Source organism: Eleginops maclovinus, chromosome 6 (genome assembly GCF_036324505.1).
Source record: "Eleginops maclovinus isolate JMC-PN-2008 ecotype Puerto Natales chromosome 6, JC_Emac_rtc_rv5, whole genome shotgun sequence".
Classification (NCBI taxonomy): domain Eukaryota; kingdom Metazoa; phylum Chordata; class Actinopteri; order Perciformes; family Eleginopidae; genus Eleginops; species Eleginops maclovinus.
The window spans coordinates 5,687,381-5,700,246 of record NC_086354.1 but is presented as its reverse complement, the minus strand read 5'-3'; the positions used below and the strand labels follow the sequence as shown (position 1 = coordinate 5,700,246).

At 36.0% G+C, this 12,866-nt stretch overlaps 3 protein-coding genes across 3 annotated transcripts in view; 2 read left to right on the top strand and 1 right to left on the bottom strand.

Annotated features, from left to right (window-relative positions):
- Positions 1 to 6,626, top strand: part of sgip1b (SH3GL interacting endocytic adaptor 1b) — a 55,341-nt gene extending 48,715 nt beyond the window's left edge. The window contains exons 22-24 of the mRNA XM_063885410.1: positions 785 to 849; positions 1,990 to 2,154; positions 2,919 to 6,626. Of these exons, the coding sequence (XP_063741480.1) occupies positions 785 to 849; positions 1,990 to 2,154; positions 2,919 to 2,941 (253 nt within the window). The 3' untranslated portion in view covers positions 2,942 to 6,626. The remainder of the gene's footprint in view (positions 1 to 784; positions 850 to 1,989; positions 2,155 to 2,918) is intronic.
- Positions 6,627 to 7,553: 927 nt separating this feature from the next.
- Positions 7,554 to 11,577, top strand: dynlt5 (dynein light chain Tctex-type family member 5). Its single transcript, XM_063886478.1, has 5 exons — positions 7,554 to 7,628; positions 7,897 to 8,019; positions 9,041 to 9,132; positions 9,897 to 10,021; positions 10,117 to 11,577. Exons 2-5 carry the CDS (start codon positions 7,907 to 7,909, stop codon positions 10,318 to 10,320), a joined length of 534 nt encoding a protein of 177 aa, XP_063742548.1. The 5' UTR covers positions 7,554 to 7,628; positions 7,897 to 7,906; the 3' UTR covers positions 10,321 to 11,577.
- LOC134866358 (relaxin-3-like) lies at positions 10,436 to 10,940 on the bottom strand. The gene is made up of 2 exons (XM_063886479.1): positions 10,746 to 10,940; positions 10,436 to 10,659 (listed from the first exon to the last, which is right to left on the bottom strand). Exons 1-2 carry the CDS (start codon positions 10,924 to 10,926, stop codon positions 10,535 to 10,537), a joined length of 306 nt encoding a protein of 101 aa, XP_063742549.1. The 5' UTR covers positions 10,927 to 10,940; the 3' UTR covers positions 10,436 to 10,534.
- Positions 11,578 to 12,866: the final 1,289 nt, after the last annotated feature.

Below are 12,866 nucleotides of genomic sequence, written 5' to 3'. Positions count from 1 at the left end.
AGTCCTTGCTATGCTAACTTCCTGGTCGGGCTACAAAAAAACGTCACTGCCACCACTCGATTGAAACAATACACTGGCACTTACATATATGTTGGTGCTAAAGCTAATTTAGCATCATTTTCTGCACTTCTGCTAAAGAAATGGGATGTTTGGATGCTAGGTTTTGATTTTAAAAACCTACATTTCTCCATCAATGAGGTGGAAAATGTTATGTGTCAACACTATCTTCAAGTTTTCCTGTAATAATGGACTAAATTTACTGTCTATGAATCAACAAAAAAACTGAATCCCCAAAATGATCATTTGTATATCAATTACTCACCCCATGTTATCTTGAATTCTTGAAGAAAACTTTGTCACCTTGCATGCCTGAACAAAGAATACTATATCAAATCTTCCACATAAATAATCTCACACCTGTGCAGTACGCTATTTGTCCATGCTTGTAATGTTTATGCGGTTTAAAATAGTTAGTTTTCGTAAAAATGTATGTGTTTGTGAAATAGTGAGCCTAGAACTGGATAAATAAGACTTGGATTATACTGCACAAGTTTTATAAGAGTTTATAGAAGGATATTTTGCTGTTGTTAAACACACCTGTTCCGTTTCTGGTTCTCCCTTCACCGTGGAGGCTTGTAAGAAAAACAAAGTTATCTTCACGAAATAAAGGTAACACAGGGTGAGTAGTTGATATACAAAAGGTGATTTTGTGGGTAAACTGTTCCTTTAATGCATATCATATTGAAAAATGTTCTCTGTAATGTGGAATCACTTTCTCATAAAGGAATCCAGAGCAGCAGACGATACAGTGGAAAATCCCTAGTCTCTCTCACAGATCGGAAAATGGAGGTATGTGTTCATTTCTGTGTTCATTCATTTTCTTATTGGTGAAGTTCCTCTCCCCAAATAGAGTGTTTTTCTAACGTTTATGCCACCTAAAATGTCCGACCTTGACTATACTTAGTTGTATCTGAGGTTGGTCTATAGTGTGTTGTTTTTACATTCCTGCCTATGTATTTTCCTGAAATATGAGATTCAAACACACTAGCTGGCTACAAGCTAGCTTGAGTACGTCACAAATTTAGCAAAACCCAGTCTTAAGCATTAATGCATACATATATCAACAAGGAGGGTCTTCAACACAAGAGTTGGCTTGTAGTACAGCGAGAAGAGTTAGCGTTAGCATAGTGACGGTTTTGACAGAAAACGTGCTAAAGAAGACAGCTTTTGGATGTAAATTGGACCCTGGAGCTTCCTTCCACTATCTACAAGAAAAGAAAATCCACTAGATTATATTTGAATAATTTACAATAATGAACATTGAATAAACCAAATAAAATGTGCTAACTTATCTTAAGATTCTAATATGTCTGCTAGTTGCCCATTTGGGGCACTACAGACTCATCTTAGTCAGACATTCTGGGACAGGGAGGTTTTTTTTAATTCAAAATTGAGACATGTCAAATAAAATAGTAATCATAACAGGATTTTGCATTGCTCAAAGGGGGAATTAAAACACAAAGTCAGTTCTCATCTTATCATATTCTCCCTTTTACTGGATTCAACTGAAGTCTCAGTTACAGCTAGCTTTTTTATTGATTTCTAAATCTGAATTATGACTTTATTAATCTTGGGTGATATTCAGTTTATTGGCAGTTGCTGCAATTTAGAATGAAATAGAATAATAAGAATACAAATATTCATATAAACACAAGAAGTTAAAGTAATATTGTGCTATAAAAAGATCAAATAAAATAAAGGTGTTTATACAACTTTGGTATGATGTTAAAGCACGGTTACAATAAATAAATAAAATATTTTTGAAAATATAACATTTAAATTAAAATGTGCACATTGTACTAAATATAGAACATTTATATATTTGTGATTTTTTTTAACAATCAAAATGGATTCACTACACAAAGTAACAGAAACACACACACCAAATAAAACCCCAAACCCCATTAATACTGTGTGTGTGTCCCTCAGGAGTAGGTGCTCTCCTGGGCCGGTTCCAGATGACAGAGGGTCCCTGTAAACCCTCCCAGCTGGCAGTGCAGTTCAGCAGTGAGGGCTGCACTCTATCTGGCTGCGACATCCAGCTGCTGGGGACGGGCTACCGGCTCTCGCTCATCAAGAAGAGATTTGCTGCAGGTCAGTTTGATCATCCAACATTCATGTGACCTCCATAGCATTGCAATTCACTTGATTCCTCTTTCACCCTCTTACTCAGAAGAACAGGACCACAGTTGGTTAAAACTAGCAAGAGCAGAATAGTTCATGTTTATGTAATGTTATTTGCTAGAATATTTAAATCATGTACTGTTATGTTGTTGTTTAATTTCATTAGTCACTTCCATATGTAAACAAACATGGATTTAGTGTAGGGCAAATTATGGCATAGCTCCATCTGCTGTAATGTAAAGTATGTTCGTTTTCTGTGGTTTAATGTCACGAGTGATGGAAAATCTATTATAGCTAAAAAGCTCAAATTCATTCACTTTATTGTTCATAGTATTTTAATTTGCTTTAAGCAGGGAATATTGTTTCAGGATTTTTAAGGATATCGTTTTCATATAGTTTAATTTAAAACAATTGAATTAAGTTACAGAAATACTCTTCACTGATTATTTTAGTTTTAGATTCAGTTCTACTCCTACGATAATAACCCTGGTTCATATTACACGACAAACCTCCCAGTTACACTGGGACAATGTGTATTTGTATCGATGCCTCCTGCTGGTTAGAAATGGCAGCAAATTCGTTTTTTGCAAGCAGAAAAGATAAAGTTTTTTTTTTCGCTAAACACTTACTACTTTTGGAGACGCATTTTAATTTCAGGTGTGAACAGGGCCTAAATGCCCACAGCCATTTCAGGAGGAAGTTCTCCTCTAACATTTTTTCATTTGATTTCACAGGGAAATATTTGGCGGATAATTAGCGGACCTGTTTGTGAACGGAACCAAAAGAATCAATGGCGTTTGACTGTGAAGACTATGGATCCATCCCATGTTTAGTGCATCTGAAACCTCATTTTAAGCAACCATTAAAATAACTGGTTGAGATTTTACAGAATAACAAAACACACACACACACCCACGCACCCACACACCCACCCACGCACGCACGCACACACACACACACACACACACACACACACACACACACACACACACACACACACACACACACACACACACACACACACACACACACACACACACACACACAGGATTATTTAGTTCAGGACATCATCATTCAGTAGACGGACTCCTGCTGAGTTTATGCAAGTAAAAGCAAATCATTAGTTTTGTGCACTTATGGGCTTATATGGAGTATAACATCGGGAAACCCTGATTCTTTGTTCTTGTTAACATATTTGTGGATTCATACAGTGATCCAGCCTTATTCATTGCAGTTTCTGTTGTCATTGCAAAATGCACTGTAAAGGATGATGTGAAAAGATTATAATGCAATCTATAACAAAGTGGAAAAGACAGGAAAATCAAAAAAATGGTGTAGTATACATTTGCTATACAGTTGTAATCCGATAAGTTGTAGGTTTCATGGTAATATCTGATATACACTGCCACCTCAAATCAGAGTTTTTTTCCACCATGAGTGAGATCTTAATGGCTGTCTAACAGAACGGATGTTTCTGTTTAGACAGCCTTTGAAATATCACAGTCCATTCTATCAGTCTTGTGATTGAAGGGGATTGGTCAGTTCACAGTTCAGAATGACCCGCAGCGCTGGACTAACATCAGCACTTTTAGTCTGGAGGTGCTTTTTATACGGAATTATATTGGTGCTTCAATCTGGATCGTATGATGGGGAATTTGAGGACAGTAAAACTTTGTGTGCAAGCATGTAAATATTATTTTGTTAAGTTTTAACCATGCAAAGTAAAACATCATTTGAGCATTGGAAGAATTCTACTTATTTTACTTATATCAAATTAAATTACGTTTTTTTTTTATCAATACACTATCACGTAATTACAGGCATCTTTTTAGAGTAAAAGCTCAGAACCCACTTTACATTACCTGCCCAGCAACAAACAGATAGCAACTAGCTGACAGACACCAAAGTGCCAGATTTCCTCAGGAGTTGTTAGGGACAAGAAAACATGACTTAAAGCTGAGAAAATATTGGACTGTCAATCATCAGGTGACCATAAACACACCTCCAAATAAATGCTAATGTTACTGCGTATCTGCTGGATGTGCTAGCTGCTAACAAGTTGATTAAATCAACTTAAAAGCTGATTAAATGTCACTGTTTCCAAAAGGAACCAGAAAATCATCAAATTGCAGGATTAACTTCGCTTTTTTTAAGTGACTTTATTAACTATTATAGTACCATGGCTGTGTGGATGCTCATTATCAAGTTAGCCAGCTAGCTTAGGTAGCTACGGCATATCTAGCAGGCTTTTGCTATAGCTACTTATTATTTCTTACACTACCAAGGTAGCTAGGGTTCTTATGTATGATGAACCACCTGAAAAAAAGATTCATAAAATGTGTGTGTGTTTGTGTGTATTGTATAAATCATACTTTATGTGTGGCTGCTTTCCATTCTACAACAAGATAGGTTTATTATCGTGAATTGTATTTAGCTCAGCTGATACCGATAACCCATAATTAGCTGCTCCTCATGGCCGATATTAATAAGATGACTGATAACTGTCAATTTTTTTATTCTAAAAGAGAAGTTCACAACCTGTAGTTTATGCACACCTAACCAAATTATAGTGGCATCACTATTGTGAATATACCAAACCAACCAACCAACTATTGATCCTCTTCAAATGTTATCAAAATGTTTTATACATTCGACCATGTGTACATTCGAAAAATTGAATGGCAATCATATTGTCTTCCTCGGACTGTGAAAAACGTCCACTCTGGTGCAAACGTATAGCTTTCTAGAGTTTTCTTCTTACAACTTCCTAACGACTACGTCATTATAGGAACAGTTCGTAATTACGTAATGATAACTTACTCCGATTTATATTGTGTATCCCTCATGAATACTCTACAAAATATAATTTATGTGCTTGCAAAAACTCTTATTTTGTCCCATCCAGTGTTCAAGATTGAAGCACTTACTGTATATGTAATGCTACACTTTTACACATGCAGCTTTTACCACTGCAACGATGGCATTTTGTCTTTAACGGGTCATGTAAACAGAAAGTTGAAACTGTCTGCTGAAGAACAAAAAGCATTACATAACCACTATGGGCACGTGCAATGCTGAGATACATCAACTTCCCCACACCACAGGACTTTTAAGTGGTATTTGTTGTTGTGAATGGTCAAATTTTGTAACAAAAAGGCAAAACAGAAGCTGCTACTTTCACTGGAAGGTTAATTTTATTCTGTTAATGTTACAGAAAAGAGTTTTGAAAAGGGCCTTAAGACAACATACAGAGCCAGACCTGAGTGCCATATGGTGGGGAGGAGGAGCTTTAAGTTTCAGGAGAAATCTAAAGGGGGTTGACAAGTGTAGGAGTTGCCTTTGATGCTGCTTAAAAAAGTTGGCCACTTCCTTTGACCACGATCTCTGATAGAGGTCTTGAGGAGGAATATCGGGGACATCACAGAGTAACGAAAAGAAATGTCTATGAAGAGGACAGCACTATTCATGTACCCTGTTTTATTTCCTTCCTTTTCCACCATGTTGAATAAATGTTTTATCATTTTCTAATAGCAATATTTAAGTGTAAAAAGTGTACATAAAAAAGCTATGTTTCGAATATTTCTCTGGGCATATGGATGTGTCTGTGATCGTCCCTTGGTTTATCGATGTCAGCACTCATGATGAATTCTGTAACAACACTCATCTATTGTTTTACATGTGGGTTTCTGTACCAAAAAAAATACCTGTAACTGTTGATGAATAACTCCAAACGGTGCCGCATGAAATCTGCATTCGTTCCATTCCAGTCTTATCAATGCAATACTAATTTATCCATTTCAATAAGGTCATGATGCGTGTGTTATTGTATAATCGTGCTATGGGAGGAAACGTTCTGCCTTCACTTAAACCTCCACTCTGTTTTGCTGTTGTTGCACCTTCAAAAAACTTGTTGTCAATAAATTTGGCATGTATTCATAGCTAATCCCATTTCATGCATCTGATATAGGTGTTCTCCTGTTTGACTTGACCACAAAACACACTTTAAATTCCATTAATAAAACAACCCATGGGCTCATGTCACATACAATATGTGTTTGAACATCACATTTCATACAATGTTTTCATGTGTTGACTCACAATTTGGGCATAGGTGTAATATTTCATTTAGTCTTCGAAAAAGAACAAACGATATTTAAGTAATTTAAGAAGGACTGTTTTCAGTGTTTCTGTTTGTTTTGCTTACATTTTATTTGCCTTATTTTTCAGAATACACTTATTCCTCCAATAGGTGAGGGTTTCTGTATGTTGTTGTTTATTTTTTCTACAACTTTTATGGCTGTATTCCTTTCACTGCATTAGACACAGAATATGCAAACATGTCATGTAAATTTCCCATCCAAAGATTTTGAAAGTAAATATATGAAAAAAAATCAATATAATGTAATACCTGTTTTACTTGGTAATAAAGAAGAGGAAATATGTGACATGTATCTCCCTCTCATTTGTCCAAATATAGACAAGTATATGATTGTTTTGATGACGTACAACGTTTTAGTGGGGCATGTTCCTGTGAAAGTGAATCACTCCTGATTTCCACTGGTAAACAAACAAAAAAAGATTTATTTCAGGATGTATTCCTTAATGCCATAAGTGGTGGAAAGTAACTAAGTACATTTATTTAAGTACTGCTGAAGTACATTTTTGAGGTACTTGGCTATTTTAATGTTATGCTGCTATATAATTCTAATCCACTAAAATTTAATAGCAAACATTGTACTTTTTATTTACTTTATTTATTAGAAAAAGTTAGTTACTAGTTACTTTTGCAGGTTTATATTATTAATACTAAAATTAAATCAACTAATACACCATGATTTACTTTCATGAATAAAGAGATCGGGCAATATATAAAGTTATCAATGTTATCTTATCCTTTAAAAACAGCATACTTAATAATAGATACATGAATGCATCAATAACTATAAACCAGTGGTATAATATATATTATTCTAAAATAGGCCCTTAAAATAATGAGTAATTTTAGATTTGATACTGAACTATATTTTGCTGCTAATAATGTTGTACTTTTACTTAAGTAATATTTGCAGGACGTGTACTCATAAAAATGATTACTTTTTCTTAGACATTTTTAAGGGTAGTTGAGAAAATCCTTTTGGCCATAAGGTGCCTTTTACATGTTATCTTAAAAGCTGAGGTTGAAAAATCATTCTGGATCCTGGAAAAAAGCAGAAAAAGCGGAATGTGAACATATACAACCCCATATTACTGATGAATCGTTTGTAAACAGGTTATAAATATACCTTGTAATAAGACTGTTTGACAGAAAACCAAGAAAAGTGGCATCTTCGGATCAGTTGGAAGCAGGAAGTCCCGCCCACTGACCGATGGTTCAATGTTACCATGACAACAACAAGCACTAGAGGGCTGAATACTTCTAATCGCTTCCAGAGTTCCTGAAATCGGTAAAAATCCGCTTTTTTATTTTATTTTTTCATGACTCATTTGACACAAAATAATCTGTTTAACTATACTGTGGTCCAAAGTTAGCTAAAAGTAATAATGGGCTAACAAACAAGCCAACTACAAAAAGCCTAGCTAGCATATTATGTCTACAACCTGAAGAGCTAGCATAGCACTGTTTCAAAGTTTTAATAATACCACTGTAGGCTATACGTTTTACTAGATATTAACTGACCTCACGTCATTATCCAATGTTGTCTTCCTGTGAAGACAAGCTGTCATGTCTGACTTGTTTAAAGACAAGTCCCAGAGGAGAGAGAAGAGGACAGGCAAAGTGTCCTCAGAGGGAGGACATGGCGCCAGAGGCAAGGAGACCACAGGCAGGACCAAGGAGTGAGTACACTGTAATAATGTGGGCAGATATCCAACTTTTAATCTTCTTGCATTTCTGTCAGTCATGTTTATTTTGTCCATTTGTAAATAACTAAATACATTTACTTTAATTGAACAGAATTTGAGTATTTCCATGTCCTGCTACTTTATACTTCAACTGCACTACTGTACATCTCAGACAGTGTTGGGAATAACGCCGTTTAAAATAACGGCGTTTAGGTAACACCGTTATTTTTTCAGTAACGGGGTAATGTAACTACTGTTTCTGTCGTTACTACGCCGTTATCGTTACTGAACGTTAAATGCGCTGCGTTACTATGAATTGATTGAATAAACTACCCGCAGCCTGTTGTCATCCGAGGCTTGGGGTGCGTTCACACAGACTGCCAGTGAGGACACCGGGTGGGTTCGCAACGAGATAAGCGATTATGATTGGCTAAGGCAGAGTCATGTTTCATGGTAGCCAATCGGAGCCAGTGTTTTTACACACAGGCCAGGACATGCGCGCCACACACACACACACACACACACACACACACACACACACACACACACACACACACACACACACACACACACACTACACAGATTCGAGGAAGGGTCGAATCTGTAAATAAAGTATTTAAATTGGCTGCACCTTTACCAGCAGTAACAAACACATTGAGGCATGCATATTTGTAAAAGAAAGGAAAGATAACTATGCTAAAATGGGTTATTCTGCATAATGATAATGAATAATAACTTTTACTTTTGAGACTCTAGAATATGTTACTATTTCCCTTAAGTATGATTTTAAATACAGATATTTAGTTGAAACACAGATATTTGACTTTGTCCTTTCTATTTTAACTTGAGTACAACACTGGTTCTAACTGATATTTAAAAAGCATTCCCAATATGTGTGTCTTCTTTTTGGTTGAGAGGTTCCACTCAGCTATTCTTAAATAATTCTGGAGATCAGGCAACCAAATACCCTGGTAATGTTCCTGGTAATTTCATTGAATCTGATCTTGTCTTCCAGCTCTATAAGCACTGTGTCGAACATTGATGAACTAGCACACCATGATGACAACGCTCGGATGGTAGTAACAACGGAGAACACCTACCAGCTGGGTGAGATCATATTCACCTGTATGACACACATGCTTTACCTCAGCATCCTCACTGAGACGTATACTGTCATGGTTACGTTTGATGGACTACATTTTGTGAGAGAAACAAATTGCTGTGGACTATATTATGACATTGTGTCGTTTTAAAGGAGTGTTATGCTACTGATATGACAGTAATATTACAGCATAGTATTTTGAGTACACCCTTTTACAGGGAAATGGACTTCTAATTCTAAAAAAAATAAAAACTTTGGAATTTGAATGCGAAAAATATATGAAAATACCCTAAATAAACAACACATAAATAAACCCTTGCTTCATAAAATTGGACTACTTGTTAAATCTTTTTTTTAAAATTCACTATGTTTTTGTGATGCATATAACTGACAATAATATTATATATAATATACATTTTTTAAAGCACCACACACTAATGAATGTAATTAGTTTTCTAAAAAGGAGACTTAATGTAGAAAACAATAATAAGATAAAGGTTTTTATACTCTTATATAGATATATAGGCTATATTATATATATAATGTCAATATTATGAATTACTTTGGCCACTAATTGTAAAATCTGATAAAGTAACACCCCTAATTGTTAATGGATGGAGGCCTAAGTAGACCAAAAACATGTATAGCATTAGACATTTTGACCCAATATTATTTGAAATTTCAAATGATATTGCTTCACAATATGTGTTACTAACCAAAGATACTGACAAAGAGTAAAACTTCTATTTTTGTCTTTGTTTTTCTACAGGACCAACCAAACGCATGCCAGTCCCTGCTGTCACAGACATACTGAAGGACGTACTCACCAGTTACCTCCAGGACGAGAAATACGAAGTAGAATGGTCTCAGAAAATGACAAAAACAATATGCGAGGTAAATAAAACAGAAAAACCTCATAAATGCGACACCTTTTGAACACTTTAAATGTTGTTTTCTATCAGTTCCCTTCTTTGGTTTTCCCCTGCCAGGTGATCAGAGCCCGGGTGAAGGAACTAATGATCCCCCGATATAAGATCGTAGTCCTGGTCCACATCGGCCAGCTCGCGGGGCAGAGTATGCAGATCAGCAGCCGCTGTCTGTGGGATGCGGCTAATGACACCTTTGCCTCCTTCTCCTTCAAAAACAGCTCTCTGTACGGCGTGGCCACTGTCTATGCTGTTTACTATGAGTAAACCATACACACACTGACTGATAATAACACTCTCTTTAGATTCCCACAAAATATTTCTGCCGTTAAAGAGTATATTTTGCTATGTATCAAATGATAAACAAGAATTTGTACGCAAAATCATGTTGTTTTTTATTATTGGCAGCATTGAGAGTGAAATTACATTATGTTCTGAACATTGTATTTAAATTCATGGATGATTTGGGGGATGTTCTCCCCTAGCAGAGCATGGATAGGTCACTCTTTCGACAGCCTACTTGGCAGCACACTGTTATTAACGCCTGGTTTAGGTCCCTCCACTGACGGTCAATGTCTGTCCTCTTCAGTTCTGGCTCTCTGTGACCTGCAAAGAGACATAAACCAATCTGTAATTTATATAAAATTAAATCCCAACGCTACAAAGACAAATATAAGTGACTGTGAACTCACCATCTTGCAAAGTCTCCTCTTCCCCCATCACTCTTCTCCACCTGGATCCTCCGCAGGTGTACACCACAGCCCGCATTAACGCCCGGCCACACAGCCTCAGTGTGTTTGTGTTGTCCTGTGTCTGAACATGCGCTACACTCAACGTGCACAGCAGCAACGCAAGCAGGAGTAGAGACCTCATGTTGTTTATTCTTTAAAAAGCTTGAACCAGATCAACCCTTTTATATAGAGTCTCCTGTGATATCACAAGTCCTCTTATCTCTGGTTTCTATCATGTGCTTTAACAACGGATGTCAACCTGGTCATTTAGGGATATGTGTGGGAATCTAAGCCATTGTCACTGATTGTAGATGTTTTCTTAAATGTTAAAGAGAAGGAATTGCTTTTTTATGTCCCTTTTTATTGCCAGGGATTAAGCAAAGTGTTTCCTAATGGATGGCGTGAGATATCCATCCCAGAACAAACTGAGGTGATGGCTCTCTACATAGCAACATAGTGGAGAGTGGGCCGCTATCATGGACATAAATCAGTGATTCATGGAAGCGACCTTTGCATTAGCTGTAGATTTGTTGTCAAATTGAACTGTGTCATGGAATCAATATTACCTTAAAATAGTGTTTACCTGCCCATTTTTAAATAGCAATGGTGTGGCTAAACATATAACCAAAATACAAATATGCAGTTTGTTTTATAAATGTGTGATGAATTCACTTTTTCGATGTTTTACAAATGTTTTTATTGGCATTTCCTTTTTTCCAGCAAAAGACATTACACAAATGTACAACCCCTCAAAGAACAAGATTACAACATAAAGAAATACAACAGAAAGTTAGCTAGTTAGGATAAAGTTTACTTTGTAATCACAGTCAATCCATTGGTAAAATGAATAACATTGATTACATAATGGTCAAGTCTGGTTCAAAAAGGTTATAATATTTTAGTTTTTAGTATTGAATGGTTTCATGATGTTTTTTTCAGGTAAAAGGAGCATTCTGTTTCGCCTGTATGTAATCAGCATTACAGCCAGGATTTATGAATATACAGTGTAGAGCTTTTGAATATTTTTGCTGTAGGGAATAAGATTTTTTGGAAAGACGAATTCTCATAAACTTGGTATTATTGATTAAATTCTTGTTGATGTTTTTCTGTTTAGGGAGGTGTTTTCAAATTTTTTAGGTAAAATAGTTATTGGTAATATTTTAAATACATATGATCAATCTTAAAGGGGAGCAAACTTCCCTTGGGCAACCAGAGATAAAATAAAAAGTTCATTTTTTGGAGTTAAGTAATATTTCAATTACATTTTGCTCAGTTAACAGTTCAATTTATTAAGTGATATACTGTTAAAAAAAAACACACACAACACCAAAAAAGCTGAAATGCGTGATGATTCAACGTATGTAACATCATGCTGAGGATGTGCTACCAGTCGGTGGTAGCCAGTGCCATCTTCTTTGGTGTCGTGTGCTGGGGCAGCAGGCTGAGGGCAGCAGACGCCAACAAGATCAGCAGGATCATCAGGAAGGCTGACTCCAACTGGACTCTTTGTTGGTGGTGTCTGAGAGAAGGATGCTGAGTAAACTGCATAGTATCCTGGACAACAACGCTCACCCTCTCCACCAGGTGCTAACCTCGTACAGAAGTCCTTCCTTCCTGTGGCCATCAGAATGTTTAACTTATCTACCTCAGGTCAGAGGAACAGGAGACACTGCGTCCTGAGGTCAAAATCTCACTTTATCCAATTCCACTGTATCACTTTATTCAGTTTGAACTTGTTTTATTTTTATATATGCTGCTATATTGCACAGTACGTATTGTTGTATGTATTAACTGTAATTTAATTGCTTTTACTTAATACTTACTTAGTTTATTTTATGTTGGTTTGATTTTACCTCTCACTTTGTATTACTTACCAACTTTGTCCTGCCACTGTTGCACAGCAATTTCCCTCGGGATAAATAAAGCTTCTTGAATCTTGAATCTTGAAATGTTTGACTTAAATGCATGCATACTAATTACTTCTTATTATCAAGCAAACATTGCATTTCATTTGTTTAGATTACAGCTTTTTAAGGTAGAGTACACATTTAAATACACAATTTAGGCCTTTATTTTAGTTGT

Excerpts from the sequence above, each read along its gene's own strand:
- dynlt5 (XM_063886478.1), top strand. The coding sequence starts at position 7,907 with ATGTCTGACTTGTTTAAAGACAAGTCCCAGAGGAGAGAGAAGAGGACA. Across the intron at positions 9,133-9,896 it reads GGAGAACACCTACCAGCTGG|GACCAACCAAACGCATGCCA; the intron begins GTGAGATCATAT and ends GTTTTTCTACAG. Across the intron at positions 10,022-10,116 it reads TGACAAAAACAATATGCGAG|GTGATCAGAGCCCGGGTGAA; the intron begins GTAAATAAAACA and ends TTCCCCTGCCAG.
- LOC134866358 (XM_063886479.1), bottom strand. The coding sequence starts at position 10,926 with ATGAGGTCTCTACTCCTGCTTGCGTTGCTGCTGTGCACGTTGAGTGTA. Across the intron at positions 10,660-10,745 it reads AGAGGAGACTTTGCAAGATG|GTCACAGAGAGCCAGAACTG; the intron begins GTGAGTTCACAG and ends GTCTCTTTGCAG.